Here is a 26849-nt window from a genome sequence, read left to right as displayed (position 1 = left end):
CAAAATCGGGGTGAGAGAAGAAGACTCGGGGGAGAGGGGGTGGAAATGGAGGACTCGAGAGAAACAAGGCCTAGTAGCCTGACAGAATCGGGAAAGGCAGCTGCTTGCAGGGGTCGGAGGAGACCGAGCGGACATAGGTGAGCGCAACCACGGGGAGCCCCACCCGGACAAAGGGATGGAATGGTAGGGACCTGATTTGAATGAAACGGCCGGTGGAGTTCCCCCGCCCCTCCCTGCCCCCCTCCTTCGCGGCGGTGGGTGTGGCATGTGGGCGGGGCGAGGCGACGCCCGTGCCCCTCCCCTCCTGGAGGGGACCGTAGCCGCGCAGTAAAGATTTGGAGCTGCTGGCGGCGGCGCGAGGGAAGCTGCAGCCACAAGGCTGAGGGTCGCTCCTAAACCCGCATGGTCGGTGGGATGCGACGACAGCTCGTCGTCCCTGAGACTCCCACAGCGAGCGCACTCTGGTGAGGGGAGACTCGTGTGGGGGGGAGGCTGTGTGCGCGAGTCAAGAAGGATGGATGGTGGGGACTCCTTCTCCTCCTCCTCCTTCCTCCGGGTTTTGGGAAGGTGCCCCCCGCCCCGCTCAGGAAGGTGCCCCCCGCCCCGCTCAGTGAAAGTGGGGCTTCTTTCAGCCGCCCCCATCAGCTCTCGCTCAGAATCATCAGCGGGGGATGTGAAGAGCTGCGTATCTCGGGGGGTGGGCGGGGGGAGAGGCTGAAGTAGGCTTCAAGGTGAGCATTTAAAAAACAACAACGTACAAAGCAAAAGCAGCCGTCCAGGTAAGGTGGGCACCTCCTTATTTTTTCTTGGCAACTCCTTGTCTTTAAGTAGCTGTATGGCATCGGAATCCTGGATAACAGGTAGAGGACAATCTCCAATCTCCTGAAATTCTGTTGGGCAAAAAGATAGAGGAATTGGGGGGGGGGGGAGTGGGAACTTCTTGCCGCTTGAGTGTTTGTGTGTGTATGTTTCTTAGTCTTTCTATTGCCACTCGAGAGGATAAGAGAAGAGTTTTGTCAATAACATGGGCAAGTATTCCTTCCTAAGTGTGTACAATATTTTGTTTCTGTTGCACTATAATGTTTTTCTTCCACAGAACACCCGTGGAGGAATTCACATAAAGACCATTCTATTGGAATGCTAAATTCACATAGATTGTTGAGGTGGAAATATCTGAGAATGCTGCTAAGTGGGGAGAAATCTCATTTCCTAATAATCCTTACATTTTGATGTCATCTCATATATGTTCCCTTTAACTCCTTTAAGAAAAGTGGTTTAATCTGGCATAATCATCTTCCTGTAGGTAGTGGACTGTGTAGCTCACATGGTCACTTGAAGTGTCGGTAAGGCTTCTTCAAGGGAAAACGTGGTAACAATAGGCAATTTTTCTAAGGGCCCTCCACAGATGATAATGCTGAATTTCTTATATTGTTTGTTGTTTTTTCACCATGATGATGATTATTATTTATCCAGTTTATATACTGCCCTTCCTAAAGTGGTTCAGGGTGGTTTACATTAAAATAAAAAACACATAATAAAACAAAGACAAATTAAAAATAACAACTAGACATCATTAAAAGGCAGGCTAAAAAGATGGGTCTTTAAGGCTCTCCTGAAGGCCTCCAAGGAAGATAATCCTCTCATATTCCGCCCTGAGCCTTTTGGAAGGGCGGTATAAAAGTTTTAATAATAAATAAATAAATAAATATTCATGGGGAGCGCATTCCACAACCTAGGGGTGACAAATGAGAACGCCTGATCCCAGGTTGCCACCAGATTAATTGGTGGTACCTGAAGATGGATCCCTCCTGATGCTCTTAATGGGCAGTGGGCATTTTGTAGAGAAAGGCGCTCTCTCAGTAACCTGGACCTAAGCCATTCAGGGCTTTAAAGGTAATAACCAGCACTTTGCACTTTGCCCAGAAACATATGGGCAGCCAGTGCAACTGTTTAAGGACAGGCATAATGTGGACTCTCTGGGATATCCCAGAGACCAATCTGGCTGCTGCATTTTGAACTAACATAAATTTCCAAACTATGTACAAAGGCAACCTGCATAGAGCACATTGCAGTAGTCCAACCTCTAGTCCAATAATTAGTTATAACTGATTATCACTGTAGGGAGCTCCGTGGAAATGTACCATGTGCCATTTACCTAATGTGCTTATGATATAGTGCAGAACTGCTTACCCATTGGGGACTTTCTGCAGTGTGAAATAGAATGTTGTTTGTTGGTCATGCATGATGGTATACATATATTCAATATTTTTCAAACCCCAAAATCATATCCATGTGGGACACTGATCCAAAGCAGTCCTTACCACTGCTTCCTGAAAGACCTTTGAGGATCCTGTTGCAAATGGAGAGGGTGTCCTCAACTTTCTTACTGTGTATATTTTAACTGCTGCTTGCTTGCTGCTTAATAAGAGATTGTGGCCTCTGTTGTCATGAGAGCCAGCGTGGTATAGTGGTTAGAGTGCTGGACTAGGACCGGGGAGACCTGAGTTCAAATCCCCATTCAGCCATGAAACTAGCTGGGTGACTCTGGGCCAGTCACTTCTCTCTCAGCTTAACCTACTTTCACAGGGTTGTTGTGAAAGAGAAACTCAAGTATGTAGTACACCGCTCTGGGCTCCTTGGAGGAAATGTAATAATATAAATGTAATAATAGTAATAATAATAGTATAAAATTGTTAATACTTAATGCAGCAATGGTTCTTTTCTTTCCTTGTTACGAACAATATAAGTCTGTGAGAAATTGTTGAGTAAAGGCATACGTGGGAGAAGGTTTGGCTTGGAAGTAAGGCAGCTGAATGTACTTATGAAGCAAATCTATCTCCTTCTATAGGACTCTATATAGGACTCTATATACTCTAATGTATAGGACTCTATATTAGTCCTATAGATCAGTACAGCTATGTTGGGCCAAACAGTGGCTCACTCTGACATTGCTACAGCTGCATCTGGTGTGCATCTGTCTGCTAAGTAGCCTGTTGGTTCCAATCACAAAATAACTTACTGGTCACAATGCTACAGGGATATATATTGTGCATGGCCTTTTAGAGATGGCTCTTGGCTGTCTTTAGTTATACCATTATTACCTCTTACTATGCTGCATAGTGATTTTGTTGCATACAGCTATGTTGTTGCGATGTCCTGAACTGACTCGTGTTAACAAGTTGTGGTGTTGCATGGCTTGGCAGTTCTTGTGCTTGAGTCTGAACAGGTATTTGCTGGCACTGTCGCTCATAGCATCAGGTTCCTAAAGAGGTGGTTCTTGGTCACTGTGGTAATTTTCCAATAAATGCTCTTGTGGTACCATGTACTCACATCTGTCCCCATATTCAGTTGGACCAGTGTAGGGCTGCTTTCTTTCTTTCTACAGATGCTGACTTTGATTAATGAATCTATACAGTTGCTTGAGCTTGCACTGTCCTCTAAGCTTACTCAGGTTTCTGGCCTCCACCCCCACCCATCCCATTGTCTACAATGAGCATTCAGAATGGCTATGTGCAAGCCTTGAAGGCCTGTGAACCAGAGCAAATGGAAATTATTTTAGGAGGAAGGTTCTCCCACCCCGCTTGCTATAGTCTCATGTCTAGTTCAAATTCCATTCAGGGCAGAGCTGGAATGCACCCAGAGATCCAGTCCTAATCACCCCTCTATAGGTGTCCCATGTCTATTAATGTGCATGTGCACATACTTTATTTACCTGAACTGAAGACTAGTTTCCCCCCAGGTCCTCTAATGTTAGAAATCGGGATTTAGTCTTAAATTCAGAGTCCTCTTTTTTTATTCTAAAAAATAAAAGGGTTTTTTTTTTTAACCCCAGCTAACTGAGCAAAGAGGCGCCTTAATGTGGTGATTCTCTTTATTTAGCAGGGGGAGAGCAACTGGCCGTATCCACCCCCAGCACAGTACCTGCAGTGACTGTTGCTGGTGTCTATCTTATGTTTCTTTTTAGATTGTGAGCCCTTTGGAGACAGGGAGCCATCTTGTTTGTTTGTTTGTTTGTTTTGTTATTTCTCTATGTAAACTGCTTTGGAAACTTTTGTTGAAAAGCGGTATATAATTTGTTGTTGTTGTTCTGGTAAATATGGTATGCCTTAGATGTTGAGGATCATGCAGTGTGGGATTCAGAATAATTCTCCTAGAAAAGATGTACAATAGGTTCTGGGTTTTCTCAGTTGCAACTTATTGCCCCTTCTTTACTCACAGATTGTCAGACTGGAAACCTAGATCTATTGTGGGGATCTATTTTTTGCCACTCTCACCTGATGATTTAATAGAAGGTGGGTAGAGTTTTTTTCTACTTCATTTTGTTCCTGATCATAAGATGTACTGGAGGAGAGGGGAGTGAAAGACTGAAAACAACTGATCTGGGTGTGTATGCCTGTGTGTCATTTGTATCCCTGAGTATGTTGCAACCAGGCAGGCATAACATTCAACTTCTAGAGTGCTAAGTGGAACAACATGTTGGGAACATATTTTGCCAGAGCTTAAGGGACTCCACTAGCCTCCGTTCTCCTTCTGAGCACAACTCAAAGTGCTGGTGTTGACCTTTAAAGTCCTGTGTGGCTTAGAGTACCACGAGAAATATACATGAGTCTATATGCTAAAGCAGTCTTTGGAAGTTTTCCTCCAGGTGTTTCTGCAATTTTATGTGGGGAGGGCGTGACAACTGGAGAGAGAGCCTCTTGAGTTGTGGTGCCCCATTTGTGGGACTCACTCCCCAGAGAGGCTCACTGACACTTCCTTTGGAAAGAATCATTCCAAAAGGATCTGTCCTTTTATTGCAAGATGTAGACTTCTCTTATTCTCCCAGGACCTTTAATTTTTCAGTTGTGCTGTTTTGCTGTTGTGATTTTATGCTTTATTTTGTAAATTCCACTGAGAAACTTAGTAAGGTGGTGTATAAATACTGCATATAAAATGACAAGGAAGGAAAGGTCCAGAATAAAGGGAGGGGGAGCGGCGGGATCCGTTCCTCTTTGATAAGGGCAAGTAAAAGATCATTCTGGCATTCTGCAGCTTACCTGCTAAATCTGGCAAAAGCAGAATTTTCTTAACAGTTGTTCCCTGCTTCTATTTTTTATAAATAGTTGAATATGATGTGTATTCACATCTTGACATGGGCTATAAATTAATGATCTTTTATATAGGGTATGTGTACATGTGAACCTCCTGGCAAAATGTTGTTTTACTACATATTCAAACAAGAACACAACTCTAGTTTGAACAAGTGCTTCTGAACTGACCTTTGTAACTAATACATACCCTAATGCATATTTCCACAGATTCTTAGGGATTCTGACACGTTGGCTTATCATATACAGATACATCCATACTAACACGTAGAAGAATGCCACTTCTAAGAAGCAGCTTGGTGTCTTCAAATGATAATTTTGCAAGGGACATTTCAAGTCTCCATGAAACTTTTTCAAATGAAATAGCATCTGCTGAAAAAAGTTCAGTAAGTCTGACTGAGAGGAATGGCTATCCAGACTCCATCTACCTAAATGCAGCTAATATTTTTCAAGGCATTCGTAATGAAAAGCCTCAAGATAAAATATTGGTAAAGTATGGAAGTGGGCCATTTCCAGCTCTTCCAGATTTTAAAGATGAACAATTCCAGCGTTTATCCTATGAACTGGCTTTCAGTGCTCTAAAATGTAAGTAAAAAGGCTGCTGTTCATGTTTCTTCTCCTTTTCTGAAATAAAATTTATATAATAACCTTTTGTATTAGCAGTATAATGTAAGATTGATTGTGTATGTGTGTGTTTCCATTGGAAGCTGCCATTTGGAACTGCATGAACCTGTGTCTGCCCTCTTCTCTTCCTTAAGGTACTGATCTCCTCCTCCAAGGCAGACTTTTTCACGGGGAAACAGAGAAGGTTGTGCACGCACAGCCTAAAGTTGTAGTGTTTGGTCCTGGTTTTCTTGAGTCATGCATGTAATCAGTAACAGACTGATTGCACATTCAGCTCAGGTAGGGTGACATTTTGGGTCTGGGCACAATTGCTGCTCATCCAAGGTGAGCTAGGAGTTGGTGGTAACTTGTAAATCTAGCATAATCTTTGCTTATTCTTCCGCCTCTGTACAGACCCTGTACTCATCTCCTTCAGACCATCTTTTCTACATGTATTTGTTCTTTTTGTCCTTCTGCTCAGAAGTGACTGATCTTTAATTTAATTGTGTGAGTTGTGTCAAAAGTCTTGAGGAACTCTTTAGTTCTGTGTGTCTCAGAACAATGGCATAGTTTCACTTGCTAGTTTCACTTGCTAGTTCTTAAGTGTCCAACAGACATAACCTTAATCATGTTTTGTACACATTCCTTGCCTAATGAGAATAGCTCCCTAGAGCTTGTCCATGTGCCAAACCATAGCAGGGAACATTATACAACCTCCACTTGAATGATGTGTAAGATGATAAGCGGGGAAATAATCAAGGCCATATATACGCTGAGCTTTAAAAAATTCTGTGACCTGTATAAATTATGCATATTAAAGCAAACTGGCCCATATTTTCTTGCTTTACATTATTTATTATGAACCTGCCCTAGTAGATGCATGGATTCGAAAATTCTCAAGTTATATGGCCTGTTTTCTTCCTAAATTTGTTTGAAAGGGAACACCAGGATTACCTCTTGGGCAAAAATGGCAATAACAGGAATATGTAGGCAATGGCCAAAAGGTGTGAGGTGTTCAAAAGTCAATTTCTTTTATCTCCCAGAAGGTCAAACATTGGTGAAAAGTACACTGTCTTCTAAGGCACTGTGGGACTTCAATAGGAAATGAAGGTGGGGTAAGGGGGTTACTTTGGCAACCTGCTGAATCGAGATAGGTATGTCTGAATTAGCATGCAAAAGTGAAAAGAAGCTGTCGGAGTCCATGGGAACTACCTAAAATATGGTAACATCAGTTTGTCTCACTTGGGCAAAGAAGAAAAACGGCTTCTGGCCTGCAGTGATAAGCCACATTCATGGGTGAATATAAAGTGCTGCTTAAATAGAAGAAAATGAATGCACTCTACTAGTACAGGCGCCCTTGTGAATCTAAGCATTCAACTTGCACAGTTGCTGTGTGTTCTAATTTTTGATAGTATAATGATGACTAAAAGCCTATGAGTGTCAAGAAGACAGTACTGCCTTTGGAAAATACAGCATAGATAAAGAGGTAGAAACAAGGACAGGTATCCTTGTTACTGCTGATAAATGTTACTGCTCTGTCTTCTCTTGTATAGCCCACCCCCTTTCCTCCAGGATACACGTTCTTTTTAAATAAGGTATGTGCCGTGGTGTTAACAGTAGAACATAGTGGTTGCTTATTTGTACTCCTCTTCTTTGGTTTACAAACTGGCACACAAATTAGAAAGATATTTTCGTGTGTGTGTGTGTGTGTCAAGGCTGATAGGTTGGAAGACATGCTTTAGTACAACTCTTCCCCCACAAAAGATGTGGAGAAGAATTGTCTAGACACATTCTATATTCCATATAGAATGGCACTCCTGTGAAATTAATTGTTCTCTAAAAGGGAAAATGTTGACATGGACAAATTCTGCCACCATAGCAGCACTATAGCAGGATAAGCCACACCTGCTGATACGTCCTCCCACATGTTGAATCCAGCACTCATAATGGTGGTAAAGGTTAGGAGAGTGTGTGTCCGTTTCATCGTTTGCATAAAGGGTTGTGAATTCACTGGTGGGTTATGGAGTGTCAGCATGCTGACCTGTCTTATGCTCTTTCCTCTTGTGGATTAACTACAGTCAAGTGATGGGACACAGACTATCTTAAAAATGTCGTAGTGTTTCTAGCACAGAAACCAATTAAGAGGCTTTAACATGTACTTAAACTAAATTGAATTAAGATGAGAGCATGAATTTGAGGAGTCTGTTCCTTTGATGTTGATAATGTTTGGGTTAGCCTGTGTGTAGCGGATTTAACCCAGCCTTTGTCTCAGTGCAAGCCCATGTGAGGGGAAGAAAAATGCTAAATCATCCTCCCTTGCTTTTACCCACAAAGGTTGTTCCTTAAAATGTTTCCTCAGTAGCTTAATCACTGCCACCACGTCGACTTTTTAACAGAGTTTAATCCCCTTCTGGTGTGGGCAAAATTCCAGGGAACTCTTCTTCTCTTTACCAGTGTAAAAGTACACAAAAACCTCCACGTGCAAGCCTACACGTGATGAAAAAAATTGGTAGAATTGCTGAGCAATCAAATTGAGACGTGTGTTGCACCAGAGACAAAAACCCCATTCCATCCCCCCCCTGCCCCTGCCCCGCTTTCTGAGTTAAAAATCCACTCAAAGAGGCTGGTTAAAATTGCAAAGGACAAAAAGAAAAATACGCTTTATTTAAAATACTACAGACTGCTTCCATCTGAGGCTTTCTCAGCTTTTAGTTACAGGTAAAAGGAACAGTCAGTAGCTACATGAATACTTCAAAAAGCACCCTCAGATGATATTGAGGCAGCACACTTTAAAAATTGTGGTTACCCAGTTGCAAATAACATAGAAGTAAGAAAACACAAAAAGCCACTTTAAAGAGTTTACAGAGACTTTTGCAACGCCCTATGGGAATGGCTTCTTCTCAGTTTCTCTTAGCTTGTTATGTTACAGATAAAACACAATAGAACAGTTATAAGGATATGCAAAGCACACCAAAGGAAAGTAAGAAGTCTAATGCAAGCTAACTGTTCCCTGGCTAAACCTTTTCCTGAAGCCGAAACCCTGGCTTCCTTCCTGAACGCACCAAATCCATGGTAGAGACTACTTCAGGCCCTTGCAGTCCTAACTTCCCAGGATTGCAGTCCTCCTGGTTGCAGCCATTGGCCTGGCCAGCCAACCTCTTGTTAGGCCAGCCTGGCTCCAACTGAGAACAAAGAAAACCCTTCTCTTACTGCCTCAAGGCCCTCTAGATTCCACCCACCATGTGCTGAGTGGCTGATCCCTAGAGGTCACTGCCTGTCAGTAAAGACGGGGTTCACTTCTGGTTCACTCTTTAGGGGAAGGAGGGACCATTCACTACACTGCCATGGCTTTGGGACAGCTGGAAGATGTATTTGACTGGCTATAAGATGTATTGAGCAAGATAGATGAGAAATGTTCTATGTCAAAATAAGCAAGCTATTACTGATTTTCTGGCTGGTAACTTCTAATATGTTCCTCTGTGCTGCACAAGTTTCCCACTGCTGTTGCCTGCACATCAGTACATTAACATCGGAATGCTTAAAGCTATATGCACTAAAGAATTTAAAGCTTTCTATTGGAAGTGTGTTAAAAAGTATAGATATGTGTCATTTATATTTGTCATCCTACGAATAGCACACAAATTGCTTTCATGATAATTACTGCTGGCTTTCTATGCTTCTGTAAATATTAAGATGTATATCTATGTGTATATGATTACACATGCTACATGCTATGATTACACAAACCCCTGCTAACTTGGCAAAGAGGCACCTTTTTAACGTGGTGATTCTCTTTTATTGAGCAGGGGGAGAGTAACTGGCCCTCTCCACTCCCAGCACAGGACTTCCAGTGACTGTTGCTGGTGTCTATCTTACATTTCTTTTTAAATTGTGAGCCCTTTGGGGACAGGGATCCATCTTATTATTTATCTGTGTAAACCGCCCTGAGCCATTTTTGGAAGGGTGGTATAGAAATCAAATAAATAAATAAATAACAATAAAATAAATATAGCCAGCATAGCATAGTGTTTAGAGTGTTGGACTAGGACCAGGAAAACCCCAGTTCGAATCCCCATTCTCATGAAACCATGGAACTAACTGGGTGACTTTTGGCCAGTTATGTATCTCTTAGCCTAACCTGCTTCACAGAGCTGTTGTGAGGATAACAACAACCATGTACACCACTCTGAGCTCCTCAGAGGAAGAGCAGGATATAAATGTAAATAATAATAATAATAATGATGTGCTCAAATCCCCAGTTTAAGCAAACTTCCTTTCTGATTGTTGAAGGTGAGTGGCCCTCATGCATCTTTACTTTCTCATAATGTTTGTAAGTTGGTCTGCTAGCTTTTTATATACCCTGGTAAGAGGCCCAACATAGAGATGGCCCTGAGCATCTTCTGTAGAATTAAAACCGGGTGGCAACTTGCCAGAGGGCTGCCCAGCACCTAGGCTGCGCCACGGCTGCTGTGCAGCTTCAAAAGCAGTCCGGATGGTGTAGCACTGGGGTTGTTGCGCAGTGACTGCGAAGCGCTTCTATGTAGCAGGGCAGTGCTCTTTTCCATGGTTTCCACTCTGCTGCGCAACAGCCCTGGCACGACACCATCAGAGCTGCCTTTGAAGTTGCGCAGCAGCCCTAGCATGCCCTTAGCATTGATGGAAGGCTGTGTAGCCATGCTGGCCAGGGTTTAGGCCGGGGGCTAAGAAGTGCTAATCAACACCCTTTTCTGTTAATTTGTTAGAATTTGCCTTAGAAATGTTTAAATGCTACCAATTTGTGCAAATTCTGCAATCTACCATATTGCTTTCTCTCCTATAGATCAGGATGTTCTTGAAGATATATTGATAGACAGTGGCATTTACCCAATACAGTCAATAGTGAGTATTTTTTAAAATAAACCACTTCTTTTCTCTAGTTCATAGTAGAGTGCTGTACTGGGCTTGTCTAAATCTAGAGCACGTGTCTTCAATATGATATACGTAAATCATTTCTATCCCTTTTAAGTAGCATTTGATAGGGTCATCTAATAATGCCAGCTGAATAAGAGAGCCTTGATATACACATGAACAGCACACACTTCTTCCATTATAGGTTGCTACTAATTATATAAGTAGAAAATGTATGCTGTTTGCAGATGAGTGTAAAACTTTAAGGAATGGCCTGTGTTCAAAGACAAGAAGTTCAGCACTTCAGCATGTGCGTAAATGTGATTCAGTTGATCTATAACCATTCCTGTTTTGCCTTCCTTTGTCCTATTGAGCACTACAAATGGAGACTCAGAGTTTTATCTGTACCTCAGAACTTGGAACAGTGTTTGAAAAGGACTCGCAACTGTCTTCTGTTTGCAAGAGGGAAAGATGTATGCTTGGTCTTGAGACAATCTGCGTTGTCCCCTCTAACACTGTTTCTGTGAAGTGCCTAGACTTAACTGCTAGAAGATTCAGCAGTTATGTCAGGCTTCAGTCCTAAGAATTCTTACTAGGAAATAGGTAGTGTTCAATGGCCTCCACTTTCATCTGAGTTGACAGGCGGAGATTGAGCTGCAAATCTGACTTCCATTAGTGGAATGAGAATCCTACAGCAGACAGGATGTCTCCAGTGGTGGTTTGAGCAACCTAATGCTAATGTGTGAATGTAACCATATGTTTGCTTTTGTTTTTGAGTATACATACTCATTTGTCCTTTAAAATGGGTAGCAGTTCCCCCTTTTCTTGAGCATCTAAAACATATTTCTCACAATATAGGAACTTCTGTTTCTTTCAGGCAACTTTTTAAATCAATCACAACATCAATTTTAAGAGCTCGCCATTACAATTGAGGTCAGACTTCAGACCTAGACTTCAGAGTGTTTCACTTCTTGTAAGGCAGTTGTGATCAAAATACATTTCCTTTTGAGAACTAGTGAATCTCAAAGGAGAGGTTTTAGTGTTGTTTTGGCCCTTTATAGTATTTCAAACAAAAGGCTTTTAAAAAGCTATTTTCATATTTGGCTCTTTGAGTCATTGACTGAAAAGCCAAAGCAAATTGGTTTATACCTATGGGATTATCTGTTATACTCTCTAATATGTATGGTCCTTGCTGTTTCTCTTTGCCAATTGAAGAAAAGTTGAAGAAAGTGCTGTGAGTTTGGTGTTAACTTTGCTTTATTTTCCTGTTCTTTCTATGACACTTTCTTCCTGCAGTCAGATGATCTGACCAGTCTAGTGGTTGTGATGCTATATGATCTCCAAGACAGGAAATTTGAAGCTCGCTATATCGATGAAGAAGAAGAAACAATAGCAGAAGTCCAAGAAGTTGAAAATCATTTATACAGGTATATGTACTAAAAAGTAGGTAGTGTGTCTCCTGTATAATGAGTACTAAAGATTAACTGTTCAGATAATTTTTATTACGGTCATTGATTGATGTACACTGTTCAGATAGGTGATCTCCTGTCTGGGTTGATAAATATATCAGTTGTGACTTAAAGTGGGCTAAAATAGTCTTTTCTTGGTGGAAGTATAGTAAACAGTTCAAAAGAAAAGTTATCTTTCAGTCAGACAAAAGCAAAGATCAAGACGTATAGCTCATTCACTTCTGTGTGTGAGGCAAAAGTGCTTCTACAGGAACTGGGAAGATCTATTTCCTTCCAAAAGAGGCTGCTGCAGGGATGCTGTTCTGGCGAGCTGCCAACCTTGGCCATCTGACTACTTGTAGTGGTGGTAGTGGGCTGCTGCTGGGAGGGAAGGGAGAGCTGAAAAGCCCTTGTATAGTGTGAGCGCTATGTGTGTGTTGCTTCGAATCCTGGCAAAGTAAAAAGTAGAGAGTTTATGTATAAATGGAAACGATTGCCTTGAACTTGGCACAAAAGCCATGGAATGCCATTGTTGCTTGAACAGATCTTTATATGAACATTGGACAATATGTAGCATTGGGGACTCTGCAAGTATTAAAACTTCTGTAATGTGTTGGTTGCACGAGGGAGCTGGGAAGGCTGTGGCTCCTGTCTTGCCATGGCCATCAGCTCATTGGGTGGCCTTCCATAAGGCACTGCACTGCAGGCCTACCTTACAAGTTTGGCATAAGGATTATGGAGGTAATGTACGTGAAGTCCTTTTGAGAAAGTAAACTCAAAATGCGAAATATTTCTATAGAAGGCATAAACATTAAATCAGTTACATAATCTATGTTGTAATACTACCTCTGATGTGACTGTAAGTGCATTGGGAACAAGACTCTTGATCATCCTCTGTCATTTACTAAACTGAAGTGATTTCCCCCCCCAAGGAGGCAGAAGCTGCTATTGTTCCCCCAAGACTTATTATTTTCTCCTTCATTGTAGTTTGAAGACTAAACTGGCTGCTGCATTAGCAAGATGTCGAATCAAGCATGATGCTCTTTCTATAGAACATATTCTTCCAGAAACAATACGGAGACAAGAACAAAGGGCTTCTGCCCTGCCCTTGTATGCATGGGTAAATACTCTTAAAACAAGGTGAGTCTGAAAGCTTATTAATCTAGCAGGATAGTGTGTTAACATTTTCTTCCTTCAGAACTACATTGTTGACATTATTCTATAGCAGGTTGTAAACCGCCCAGAGACGTGAGTTTTGGGCGGTATAAAATATGTGAAATAAATAAATAAATAAAGTGTGTGGGTGCAATGTTTGGGTAACACTCTGTACCTGTGTCCTTCCAGTGCTGAAATATATTCACAGCGTTTGGGTGTATTACAACATGTGTAACTTGTATGACAGTCGGAGTAACTGGTACCTTTGTATGGCAGCAACAATGTGACTGGGGACAATGGAAATTGTAGTTCATCAACAGCGGGAGGGCCAAGTTTGCCCACTCCTACTGTAGAGGGAGTCTCTGTCAATGCTTGCTGACTCAAGCTTTTACTTGGAGAATCTGGGGCTAAATTTGTAGACGTATGTGTCCAATAGGGTAACTGTTTCCTCACATTGCTGAGTAACAACATCCTTTTATTCCATCATAAGAAGATAGTAGTAACATAATTTAAACTGACAGATTTAACAAATTCAAACAATGGTGCCCGTTTCCCCCTTAAATATGAGCTCAAGGATTCTCTGCCAAAGTCTAGAGTGCCTATCAGAGCTCCGGAGGTAGAGTTTCCCCCCCAAATATCCGTCCCTCTTCTTTTGGGGCAACATCAAGTTGAGAGTGTTGTCCCGGAGACCTTGTAGCTGGCCTTACAAATGCAGATTTACTTTGAGGCTCAACAGTGCTCTGATGTCTTAGGGACCAGCAGTTCTCTGCAATGAGTGATCTGGGGAAGGGAAGTAGAAGGCTTATTTTAAGACTTGACAGCACCCTGTCCAAACAACTCCATGGAAATGTCCCATGTATATGCCCTCCCCATTGTACATTGCATCAAAATTTATTTATAAAGGGACAATTGCACATATTCAATATCCATTTTAAAACTATGTATTCTCAGTCCCAGTGGGCAAAAACTTGAGTGTATTGGAAAAGTGTATCAGGGAAAGATCGATAACAAAAGGGCAAAATAAATTGAATGAAAACTAAATGCTACAAGAGGTACTAGTGCAGACTTATCCTTAAGTCTTTTACGGATTTTTACTTAATATTATGTATGTACTCCATGTTAACAGTTGTGCTTATACCACAGCCTGGAAGAAGTTCACAGTTCTTTAAAGAGAGAAGGATTCACTAAGGTGGAATCGGTGTCAAACCTTGATGGTTGTACATACTGCCTGGATACACACTGTGAAGATGTACTCATTTTCCCTTCCATTCTTAAAGAACAACTACTTAATTCAGAGCTGTTCACTAATCAGAAGCTCTCATTACAGGTGAGTTAATGTATCTCTGAAATGTTTGCAATACCCAATTAGAACATTAAAGTTAATACTGTGCTTCTGAATTCAGTATTGCATATGTGTTTATAAAAATGTTTTTATGAAGTGTCTCATATGAAAAACATGGATGTCTTTCTGAAAAACATCACTTACTAAAGAAGTTAGAGATGGCAATAGAATTATATTGTGTAGTCATGCTGGTGCCAAATTTGCATTAAGTCCAACAGTTGCAACTTCCAGACTAGGCTGAACTTGGGGGGTGTAGCGATGTTGGTGCCACCAGCTCTCTCCCGCCCCCGCTGTCCTGGCCCCATAGCTGCTGCCACTTCTGGTCCTCCTCCACTCTTAAGGTTAGACACCCCCTGCCATCGAACCGCCTGTTCCGTGCACATCCCTATAACACACAGTGAAAAGTGTTGGGAGAGGAGCTGGTGCCTCCATGACCAGAATACGTAACAAGTGGTGGGTAGGAGGAAGAATTGTAACCACATGGAGAGGGAGGATTAGAGTCTTCACTTTCTCCCCCGAATCTACAGTTGGACTGTAGGTGGTGGTATCATTCACCCAGATTTCTTCTACAGATTTCTTCTACAAAATCATGCCGCAGAGCAGGGTGATATAACACTTGCTACAAAAGGGTTTTATTTATTTATTTTTAAGGACAGAGGGTGATGGGAATAAGAAGGGTCTTTTTACGCTTATTCCACTGATGTCACGAGCACTGTGCAATAGGCATCCATTACACTCATGTTCCAGTTCACACAGCATTTGTAGTGTCAATGATTGTGTGTGTTGGGAAAGCAATTGCAATTTTCAAGTGGCTACCTATATGGTTTCTACTGCATGGTTGCTTCTCTGTGTGAAACAGCCTTTATAAGCAGGAACTTAGCAACGAGTGCCCATTGCAGGCACTGGAACTTTTCCTTTTCATCAGGGAAAACCTTTTGACCAGAAACTATCAGTGGTCTGTGGTGCTTGTCCTGTTGAAATGAACAAGCGTTTGCTGAGAGAGTAGTCTGAACTCATTTAATTCCTGTTACTGTTTCACTCTTAGGATAAGTCCCGGAGCCTTGCTGTACATTCCGTGAAGGCCTTGTTGAATATGGATGATGACATACTAGTAGCACACATGGGTTCATGGCTCACTCTGGCCCATATGTCAATACTGACAAATCAGGAGACTTCAAAAGTATTTGTATGTGGAGTGAAGTCAGTGGCAAAAGAAGCTGAACTGAAGGACTTGTTTGCACGGATGGAATGTAAAAGTAAGCATATGGAATGTTGTGAATTTTCATTGCATGACATTAACTTACTTGCAGGGAGCATATAACTGAACAGATGTTAAGAAGTGTTCAAATGAACTTGTTATCTGCTTAATATTTTCCCACTCATTCAGAATTGATATAATGCCAAAGTTCACTTGGCTTACTTTTTAAATTTATCTAACTTCTAGATCTTCTTGTATTTTCCAGATATTGAGATGCTACACGAGGATTTTACAGATATTGAACCAACTGATCACAAACTCCAGAAAGTTAAAGTTATTTTGTTGTTGCCTCGATGTTCAGGCCTAGGTGTTAGCAATCCAATAGAATTTATTTTAAAAGAGCATGAAGGTAACTGTTACAATTACATTTACAGAACCCTTGTTTTGGATTGAAATAAAGGAATGGTTTGATCTGTGTTGGCTCTATCTTTGTGGACTTTGTTACATAGCTGCTGTAAGCTCTTTGTAGCAAGACCCTGTTTTTTCTTGTATGTAGTATGTTGATATTATAAAGAATAAATAATACCTGGTGAAAATACTGGTGAAAATACTGACCACAGTTAATATACAGAGAAAACGAAATGAAAGCTGGGCTTTGCACTTTAGCAGCAGGTGATCTGACCATTAGTTCCTTGCTCTCTTGCAGACACTTGGTATTCCATAATGTATTCTTGATTATGATATCCATTATGACAGGAATTACTAGCAGGGACAAAAGCAACACAGTACTGACACTAGGCAGGATCCAGATGAAATCGTCATGACTAAGCACCATTGAAATAAATGAGCCATTTATTTAGTCATGACTACAGTTAATTTCAGTGTGACTTGGTCTGGACTCTACCCACTCATGATAGTTGTTCTAGGACTGAGGCAAAATGCTCCATTCCCCTTCATTTCATCATGCGCAAATGGGGCAATGAAGTTGGCTTTTTCAGTCACTGTGAGGCAAAAAAGAAGGAAGTTATTTTTGCAGCACTCCTTCTGTTGGTGTCTGGTGACCACCGGTTCTCTCTCCCTCCCTCCATAAATCCTTGGGAATGGCAAGCTGTCACTCTGTAGTATTGTTTCCAAGGACTTTTGGGGGGGAAAGATGGCAGCCACCCAGAAGAGTAGCGCTGCTGTCAGTGGGAGGAGTGCCATGAAATTGGTGGTGGCAGCAAGGGGGGGAAAGAGGGTGAGCTGGGGGATGGTTATAGCATAACTATCTATCCTCCCCAGTAAATAAATAAATAAAAAGACAGAAATAAAGGTTCTCCCAGGAGAGATCTCTTGGCTCAGCCTTAGTTAGTTCTGTTTTCTGAACAGCTTGGGTCTGGGTTACCTTAGAGAGTGCCTTCTTCGGTATGATCCCCATCGCTTGTTGAGGTCATCTGGAGAGGTCCCTCTCCAGTTACCACTGGTATGTCTGGTGGCGACTTGGAACCGGGTCTTTTCTGTAGCTGCTCCTGGTCTATGGAATGCTCTCCCGGCAGATATCTGCAGTTTAGGCTCGCTGTCGGCCTTTAAGAGAGCCCTAAAAACCTATTTATTTGGCCTGGCCTTCCAAGGCTTGTAAAGTGGTGGTGTTTTTAAAAGTATTTTAATTGGTTTTAAATAGTTTTAATCATTTTTGAATTGTTTTTATATTGTTTTTAGCATTGTGTTTTAATTGTGGGTTTTATGTCTTTTTAAAAAGTTGTACACCGCCCAGAGCTTCTGGATGGGGCGGTTTATAAATGTAATAAATAAATAAATAATAAATAAATAAATTATATTTTTTCTATGTTTAGATGCAGAGTTACTTCGAGATCTCTCTCAAGGATCTGTAGCAGAAGAAAAACTCAATGTTCTTGCTCAACAGCAGCTTAAAGAACTGACCCATGCAATGCATTGTAAGAATAAACCTATCATGTTAATGTTATGTATAATCCAAAATCATTAACACTTCTGTGTGTGTCTGTGTCTCCAATAAGACTGCCACCTTCTCTCTTTCTTTTTGTTTGTTTAAAACACTTGTTTACTTAAGAGGAGCAAAGCTCTGCACCTATACTGTGCCTTTACCTCAGTTAAAGCCCAGTTCCGCATGATGTCCCTGAGCCTTGGGAGCCTGTATTTGCCTCTCCCATATCGACATGTGTCAAGTCAAGTTTTATTTACGGTCCTAGACCAAACAAATATCGACATGTGCATCTGTTGATGATGATGATGATGATGATGATAATAATAAATATTTGATTAATAATAATTCGATTTCTATACCGCCCTTCCAAAAATGGCTCAGGGCAGTTTACACAGAGAAGTAATAAATAAATAAGATGGCTCCCTGTCCCCAAAGGGCTCACATTCTAAAAAGAAACACAAGACACACACCAGCAACAGTCACTGGAGGTTCTGTGCTGGGGGTGGATAGGGCCAATTACTCTCCTGCTGCTAAATAAAGAGAATCACCACGGTAAAAGGTGCCTCTTTGCCCAGTTAGCAGTTATCTACTTCCAAATTAGGTTAAAATAAACCAAGATTGGTCAGTTTGGATGTTGTAACCAGTCTTGGTTTATTCTAACCTTGTTGTTTGAAATAAACCACAATCTGTCAAACTTTGGTTCCAAATTACAGTTTATTTCAAGTAAGTAGGTTAGAATGAACCAGGATTGCTCAATTTGGACGTCATGAATGATCTTCATTTATTTTAACCTAAACTGGAAGTAGGTGCTTTTTCTGGTAATAGAATAAGGAAATGTGCACCCCCAAGGCATAGGGGCCTCACACTTTAAGTGAAGTTTCACATGATATCTGAATCTGAACCAGCCCAAAGTGTATTGGCAGTGTGGACTCTTATTGGACCATGTGATTATTTCTGGTAACATTGTGGGTTTGATTGTTTAAGGAGTAGGCTGGTAAGAATTTTCATCCACTCTGTATGTTTACATCACCTTTCAATGTTTAATAAGTTGTACGTACACTAATACTTCAAGTGTATGTTTGAACTAGAAATTTTTAACAGTTCAAAAGTTGTTTTTTAAAATTCTTGTAGTTAGTAAAGTGCAAGCAGTTGTCTACTGTACCTGTTCGATTTACTCAGAAGAAAATGAAGCTGTAGTGAACAAAGCACTAGCTTCCGGAGCAGAAGGAGCAAAGGCCCAGCTTTACAAGTAAGGAAAGGCTTTATTTTATTGAAATATATTTTATTTACATTTTATCCATGTGGTAAAGGTAGTATATGGACCGGCTCTGACTGAGGATTTACAGTTTAGCCAGTGCCCATCTGACTTTTGTGTAAAATGTTTGCTGCAAATAGGCTTGCCAGTATGCAAAAAAAGAAAGAAAGAAAAAAGGGCCATTCTTTCTTTAGCTCTTTGGGTATTTTGCTCTCCTTCAGGCAGATGCGTAGCCAAGATTAATCTTGTACCATTTTTGGACTGCATCAGGTGATTGGTTTAGGCCTAATTTGGTACCATGAGGAATGCTTGGGGGTGGTCTTGGACGGTGTATAGATCTTATTTATTTATTATTTATTTTTTCATCACATTTATATACTGCCCAAACTTTCGTCTCTTGGCAGTTAGGTAGACTATATAAATGAGGAAGGCTCTTGCAGGTAGGCTATTTAAATGAGGAATCATTTGTTGTACGACTGAGTTGTATAACTGAGTTGGAGAGTAACATGTGAAATGCTGTCAAGACTTAGGCAGTGTGAGAAGGAGAAATCTGAGAGTGAGAATGTTAAATCCTGCCTGCTTCTGGGGTTGTGCAAACATGTTCGATGTCGAACGTGTTCGGTTCAATGGTTTGGGGTTGAACCCAACCATCTCCTGTTCATTCTGACCCCAACCGAATGCCCCCTGACTGTTCAGGGGGGTTGCGGATTTTTTTAAAAAAATTAACTTACCATCTTCGGGGGAGTTGTTGGAGGTGGCGGGGTGTGTGTGTGTGTCTGTGGAGGTTCCCCCTCCCGCCGCTGGCCTCCCTTCATGCTGCCACCAGCCCAGGCCATGCAGAGGACAATTGTGCAGGTGCAGCGGCCTCCAAAATGGTTGCCGCACTGGAGGGGCAAGGCCTGAACAGGCCGAAGAGCTGGCCGAACAGGTCAAAGAGGTGGCCAGATGGGCCAAAATGCTGGCCGAACATCCAGTGGCGGCATGAAGGGAGGCCGGTGGGGGGAGGGGGAACCTCCGTGGACCCCCCTGCTGCTTCTGAAGGGGGGAAGTGTAAAAACACAACTCCCCTGAAGTGTTGTACATATATTTATTCTACTCAGCAACTGTGTGATCAGAGTAGTAATGAAATAAATGAGATGTGCAGTGTGCTTATATACATGCATTCTGCACTGTTTCTGAAACTCATATGTAGTAAACATTTTTCATGAGCTCTCATTGGCTGACATCTAGAGCAGCATTGGAGCTGTGTCTGTGCTGAGAGATCACTCTTAGCCAGAGTGTTGCCATTCAGAATAAACTAAGGGGCATATTTCTGGGTCATGCAGCCCTTGGGGACATATTCCTGGAAAGCAAAGAGCACATATAGAGCAGGGGAGAGCAATGAAAATGCCTCCCTTCTCCCTGCCGCCTGCGTGCATGCTGTTGCTCTGGACGTTGGCCGCTCCAAACATAAAATGCACAACCAGGAGTTCTTTGCCAGACATACTTATAGTCACAACAGATGACCAGAGTGAACTGAAGAACTTGAAGCTTTGTATTGAGAACAAAATACATTGAGAGAACCATATGCATGGCACTGTGGGATAATGTCTGGGCTTTCCACCCAAGGCATGGCTCTTTACTTGCAAGAGGAAAGTGCCGTTTTATTTTGCAGAGTGTAATCATGTTTGGCCTGAGGCCATCACCTAGATATAGAAAACCATTATTTTCCATATTATTTGAGAGCAGAATGAGGAAACAAAATGACCAGACTTAGTTCTGTGGGCACTATACAGAAAATCTGGAAGGCCTTGAGGGGCTGGGTCTGAGGGCTGGGGCCAAATGTAATGTTGTGGATTCCTAAGAGGAAGATTCCTGTTGATAACAGTATTATTGTGCCTAGTAGTTGGTTGGGTACAGGTATGTGTTTTGATTGTCCAGAGAAAGGGAGGCAGTGGATGACTCTGGGGCATCTGTTCCAGTGGTCATGGGGAATTGATGAAGATCTAGTGCTGGTAGTTCAGCAGGCTGTTGCATGGGATGGGAACTCAGAAATGTAATAGCTATTTCCCCTTCCAGCAGGCCTACCAGCTCTTTAACCTTGGAGAGCAGTGCGAGTTACCCACAGAATCTCACCTTATTACTCTATAATGCCAGGTCAGTCCAAAATAAGTCTAAGATCATCCATAACTTGATTATGGATGAAGGAGCTGACCTGGTATGCATTACAGAGATCTGGTCGGGAGAAGCTAGTGGTGCAGTTTGGATCCGGCTTCTCCCAATGAGATACTCCATGGTAGAGCAGGTCAGAGGATGTGGGTAGGGAGGTGGTGTGGCTGTGGACTATAAGAATACCATCAAGATCTCTAACAGGGAATTGGCCTATACTGAATGTGTGTACCTAAGCCTAATGACCAAGGATAGACTGGGACTTCTGATGGTACACCAATCACCGCACCGCCCAAAAGAGTCCTAACTGAGCTGATGGATCTCATTTGGCGTTGGTTGCCTAGGTAGCTGGGGTGGGACTTCAGTGTTCGTTTTGGGACTGGGTTGTTGGAAGAAGCTCTTAGCAGCCATGACAACTATGACCTGTCCCAACTGGTCTCCAAACCCATGCATGATGCTGTTCACATGCTTGATTTAGTCTTTTGCTCCGATCAGGGTGGTGTTCCATGAATGGAGACTTCTGTCATCTCCCCATTATCATGGACAGACCACCATCTGATTAAGGTAGGACTTGTAATCACAACCAACCTCTGCAGGGGTGAAGGGCCTATTAGTCTGGTATACCCAAGAAGGTTATTGGATCCAATAGGAGTCTAATAAACCTTGGAAGGATTTAGAATTGGCTCTGCTAGTGATTCTGTTGATGCTCTGTTGCACATGTTGAATAATTAACTCACTAGATCAGTAGACACAACAAGGCATCCTCTGCGACTTGCTTCAAAACTAGCCTCATGGTATTCAGGAGGACAATGGGAGCTGAAGGGGAGAGGTAGGTGACTAGAACGCAAGTGGAGAAAGGCTTATCGCAAAGCCAGCAGAACGTATTTTGAAGGTCTATGCTATCGCAGTGCAGGTGGCAAAGAAGCAGTTATTTTCTGCCCACATAGCTTCTGTAAATTCATGTCCAGTGGAATTGTCTAGGGTTGTGAGGTTTTAGTACATGGACCCCTCCCCATTGAATTTGAACTTGGAACCACCAGTCACTTGCTGTGTCATCTTCAATGACCTTTTTGCGGATAAGATCCCTCGTATTCGGGCCAAACTGGAACCCACAGTTATTGCAGAGTCTACTGTGGAGGTATCCAGCAACACTAATCGTATAGGATTAGATTGGATCACTTTCAATTTGTTACTCCAGAGGATGTGGACAAACTGCTTTGGACTATATGTTCTACAACCTGTTCTCTTGACACTTGTCCAACTTGTCTTATTTCATCAGGTAATTGTAGTATCGTAGAGGGTCTGGTATATATTATATATGCTTCTGTGAGGGAGGGCAGGATGCCACCTTGTCTTAAATGGGCTATTAGACCATTCTTGAAGAAACCTGCATTGGATCCCTCAGTGTTAGCTAATTACAGACCTGATTCCATTCCCCATGGTTGGGCAAGGTGATTGAGTGGGTGGTGGCCTCTTAACTCCAGGCAGTTTTGGATGGGAGTATTGACTGTAGGGAGTCAGGACCCAAGAGATGGTTTAGATCTACCTGTTCTGGGTGGGGTAACCCCCCCCCCCCCAAGTAGGTAGCCTGGAAGTGTTCCTGGATCCAAAACACTCTCAGGTTGAGGCCACAAGCAGAAGCTGCTATAATTCCCCTTACTGTCCCGATAGTGAGAAAAGAGTAAAGACTAATGGTGGTAGCAATTCAAATGGAGCCCCCATGTTGCAGGCTGGAATTGAGGATCATGATTTTTAAAAGGCTGGAAACTGCTATCTTAGGAAATACTGTCTTTTGGATTCCACCTAAAACAGATTTAATTCCCAAAGATTGTTTTAATATTTCCCATGAAGTTATGAAAACAAGATAAAGTTGGAGTTGAGCCTCTTGTTCAATACTGTATAGGTTTTTTCTTAAATGTGTATTTAATATTGTTCAGAAAAAAACCCAAATCTTGCATTCTTAAAATTTATATAATTGGCTGCTTAATATGTAACATAATGCCTTTATTGTATTTGGTGCCTATCCTCTCTGTGTGTATTTTGCCTATGAATGTTAAGGATGCAGGTGAAAATGATTTCAGTTTTATGTGTTAATGTCCACTCTAGGCTTTCTCCACCTGTTCTTCCTTTGTGTTGCAAATCGGAAATAACTTCTGCAGATAACTTTTTTAAACTGGAGCCATCGGATATTTCCAATAGCTGTTTTATTGCTGTTCTAGCCCGAGAGGTAAGCACCAGAAAAAACCAAATCATGTTGACACCAATAAAGTGAAACATTGTGCTCTTAAAAAAACCAACAACTCCTTTACTATTGAATTGTACAAATGTTTATAGCATTTAGTAAACATGTTATCTTGCGTTGTTATAAAACATTTTAGGCAAGAAGAGTTCAGTGCTTGGGGAAATTCTGCAGTCAGCTAAACAAAACCTACATTGGCTCTCTTCAGCAATTGTGCAAAATTTCAGCTTCTGAAGCTGAAGTAGAAAACATGAGTTCCTATTTAACAGTGCAAGCTATTTTAGTGATTCTAGTATCAGTATTATGTTGAGGAGAATCTTTGGGTAACCTCCCAACTAAGTTAGTCATGACTGAGCATTATTTAAATAAATGAGAGAAGTTAGTCATTACTAACTGGGGTCTCATTAATTTCAATGGGACTTACTTAGTCTGGGCATTAACCATTGTTTCTTCTCGTGACCTTGGCTTCAGGCTAAACTTGAAGTGGCCAAAGCTGCCACTTTTTTTCTTTAAGACCCCTGCCCACTATCATATATATGGATTCCTCTCCTCTACAATCAAGAACATCTTCCGACCAGTAACAGTTGCATTCCAACTGACTTTAACCATCACAGGCTCCTCTTCCCTATCTGCATATGGAATCTCCACTGCCCAATCACCACGGTGCTTCTGCTCGCGAACTCTGCCATGCACTGGATTAGCCACGGGTATACCTTAGAATTATATATATAGAAGATGTTGGTAACTGTCTAAGCATGGTGAATGTTTTACTCTAAAAAAGATTGTAATCTAGAAGAAGACATAGCTGTTATTATGTTAGTATGGCCAGTACTAAAAAAAGGAGTGCTATGGGAACCTTCCAGTAAACTTAATTTTTTAAAAACTTTAAAACAAAAACAACAACCCCCCCTTTCAGTCTTGTCTGAGAGGTAAGTTACTTTTGAGCGTAACACAAATTGTTTGGTATTCAAGATCACTGAACAATCCTATGACTGAGTTGGTTTGAATTTGTGTCCAAATTCTCATTTTTGTGGAGAGTGTTTTGGACCGTCAAATAGATTAGTAAATCTAGTAATGCTGGAATCACCAAAGTAAATGATCAGTTCCTCTGTGAACCTTAGGCCCAACCATTGAGGACTAGAGAATGGTGGAGATAATTATCATACTTCAGAAAGCAGCTGTTCCTTTTTGAAGTGTGAAATTAACCAAAAAGGGCTAATTTTATGGTTTCCCCAAAATGCACTCAAAGTGAATTCCCCCCCCCACCCCCATTTCCTATGTATACTGAATGTACACTGGACATTCTTTCTCAGCTCTGTGATTTTATTATGCTAATATGTTTAACTTATAGAGAGATCCATCTGAGTCAGTGTCTGTGAAAGATGTCTTGGCTCGTGCTGCAGCAAAAGGCTTATTGGAAGGTATTGATTTTGCCAAACCACCTAAGAGAGAGGAGAAGAAGAAAAAGAAACAAAAAATAACTCAGTCAAAGGCTGCTACTAAAGAGGCAGTGATACAGTCCAGAATTCAGGAGTTCCTGGATCGAGAACTGAAACCAAACAATATTGATTCAGACTCTTCAGTATCTAATATAATTGCCAGTAGCTCTCAAACGGTGAACCAGACTAATGGTTCCATTCATCTGAAAAAAACAACCAAACCCCTTTCAAATTCCTCTCTACCTGTGATGGCGAAGAACACTCCCACTTCATCCTCCATGCAAAAGGTGTATGAAAGGCAGCGCAACATTAGGAAACCGAAGTCGGAGGATAAAGTGATGATCTTGAAACCTGTTGAAATCGTCCTGCCTCCGGTAATGTTTCCATACTTCAACCCACAAGGGAACAAATCCCAAATTTCAGCTAACCACTATTATTATCGGTGGGTTGGAACAAAAAGCGGACCATATGGCTTAGTTAGCCCATCTTCATCCAAAAAACTGATCAAGTCAAAAGAACCCTCGCTATCTTCTGCAGCTAAGCATCCTCGTCCATGGCTTTGAGGACCTTTTGTAACTGCTTATTTATCGTCTTTCAGAAGCTGAAACGTGTATTTCTCCAGTGGTTAAAAATGTCCTTCCTGTACAGGATTATTTGGGCACCAAGTATACATCTTTGTAGGAACAAAAATACTTAAGAGGCTGTTAAGACACAGATCCATTCCCATTGCTATTATGAAGATTGTAGAGGGGCTGTTCTGTAGATTTTTATTATGTCGTTTCAATCCCGCTCCAGTAAACTTTGAATGTAAATATGCATACATTTAACATGCATACTGATTATGCCTATAATTAGTGTGTAGAATTGTTTACAGGTTAGATGTAGCAAAGTCAAGTTTTTTTCTCAACACAGATACTAGCGTTTAAGGCTAATTAGCCAATATGATGATAAACAAAACCTGGGTTTAAAATAGGAATGGATTTGCAATACTTATTCAGTATGTATACTTGGGAATTTTGAAAGCCTTACCTTTTTTGTCTAAAATTGGTTCCAGTATCTGTAGCATGATCTTTCAAGACTTCAGCCAATGTAATAACCCACTCAAATCTTCTCTTCCAAAAGGACAGAATTTTTGAAAGAAAGTTGTGACAGTTTGGGCTTTAAGAATAGAACATCAAACCTCAGTGAAAAGGGTTCAGAAGTTTGGACAAGACCATTTTGTGATCTTCTTTGTATGGCAGCATAATTCCTGGATGGTTTCATTCTGCTACTGCTAGATATTGAACTCCACTAGTAAGTCAGTGTAAATCTTCAGGTTATTGTGCAACATAGTTAAAAGGAAACAAACGTATTAAACAATTCCTGATAAATGTACTTAACTGTAGTTTCAATCTCATTCTTTCTCCCCCCCTCCCCCCCATATTCTAGGCAGTATTTGGGCCACCATGCAAGATCTTACATTTTCACCATAGCTAATTCCATAGTGTTTGAAGAGCATTGATATATCTGAAAATACATAGTAAACAAATGTCAAAGAGCCACTACTGGCTGAGGCATTTGTATCTTGTGTTTGACTGTCCTTCAAATATCGAGAAACTGATAGAAACAAAGAAATTCATCTTGTTGTAATGTGTGAAACAGCTGTTATAGAAAAATGATACTCCTAAGAATTAAGTATTTAAGAGGTAGGTAGTTGAACATGCAACAAACGGGATGAGCATGAAACAGACTTTGTGTTTCAAGCCCAAAACAAAATCCAGAGGCCACAAACATTTAGTTGAAACAGAGGTCAAACTGGTTGTCTCAGTCAAACAAACCTCAAAATGTTTTGAGTCTTCCAGCCATAGAGAGCAATGGTTCTCAAAACACCCTACTGTTCCCCACAGTTAGCCCCTAGGGACACCAAAGTGGGTTGTGTGGGAGGTCATGATGGGTGCTATCTACCACCCAACCCACAAAAGAAATGGGCAAGTGGGTGATTTTAAACATTTTTTTTTAACTTTTGCCCCAAAAACCTCCATAGGATTCTTTAAAAAATGGGAGGAGTAAGATGGAAGCTAGCAGGCACTCTCCATCTCTCTCTTCTCACTGGGCCAAGCAGCCCCA

At 41.5% G+C, this 26849-nt stretch overlaps 1 protein-coding gene across 4 annotated transcripts; it reads left to right on the top strand.

Moving 5' to 3' along the window:
* On the top strand, positions 1-26117 carry NSUN7 (NOP2/Sun RNA methyltransferase family member 7). 4 transcript variants are annotated; one of them, XM_053256985.1, is made up of 13 exons: positions 1-137; positions 4219-4292; positions 5298-5672; positions 10510-10568; positions 11874-12004; positions 13013-13165; positions 14324-14507; positions 15568-15778; positions 15986-16129; positions 17553-17654; positions 18794-18911; positions 23172-23292; positions 24656-26117. In XM_053256985.1, exons 3-13 carry the CDS (start codon positions 5363-5365, stop codon positions 25304-25306), a joined length of 2184 nt encoding a protein of 727 aa, XP_053112960.1. In that variant the 5' UTR covers positions 1-137; positions 4219-4292; positions 5298-5362; the 3' UTR covers positions 25307-26117. The 4 variants fall into 4 exon arrangements, with proteins under 4 accessions (XP_053112960.1, XP_053112959.1, XP_053112963.1 ...); XM_053256984.1 differs by lacking the exon at positions 1-137 and adding an exon at positions 230-464; XM_053256987.1 differs by lacking the exon at positions 1-137 and adding an exon at positions 714-779.
* Positions 26118-26849: the final 732 nt, after the last annotated feature.

The sequence above is a fragment of the Hemicordylus capensis genome, chromosome 5 (genome assembly GCF_027244095.1).
Source record: "Hemicordylus capensis ecotype Gifberg chromosome 5, rHemCap1.1.pri, whole genome shotgun sequence".
Lineage (NCBI taxonomy): Eukaryota > Metazoa > Chordata > Lepidosauria > Squamata > Cordylidae > Hemicordylus > Hemicordylus capensis.
This window is presented reverse-complemented; position numbering and strand designations above follow the sequence as displayed.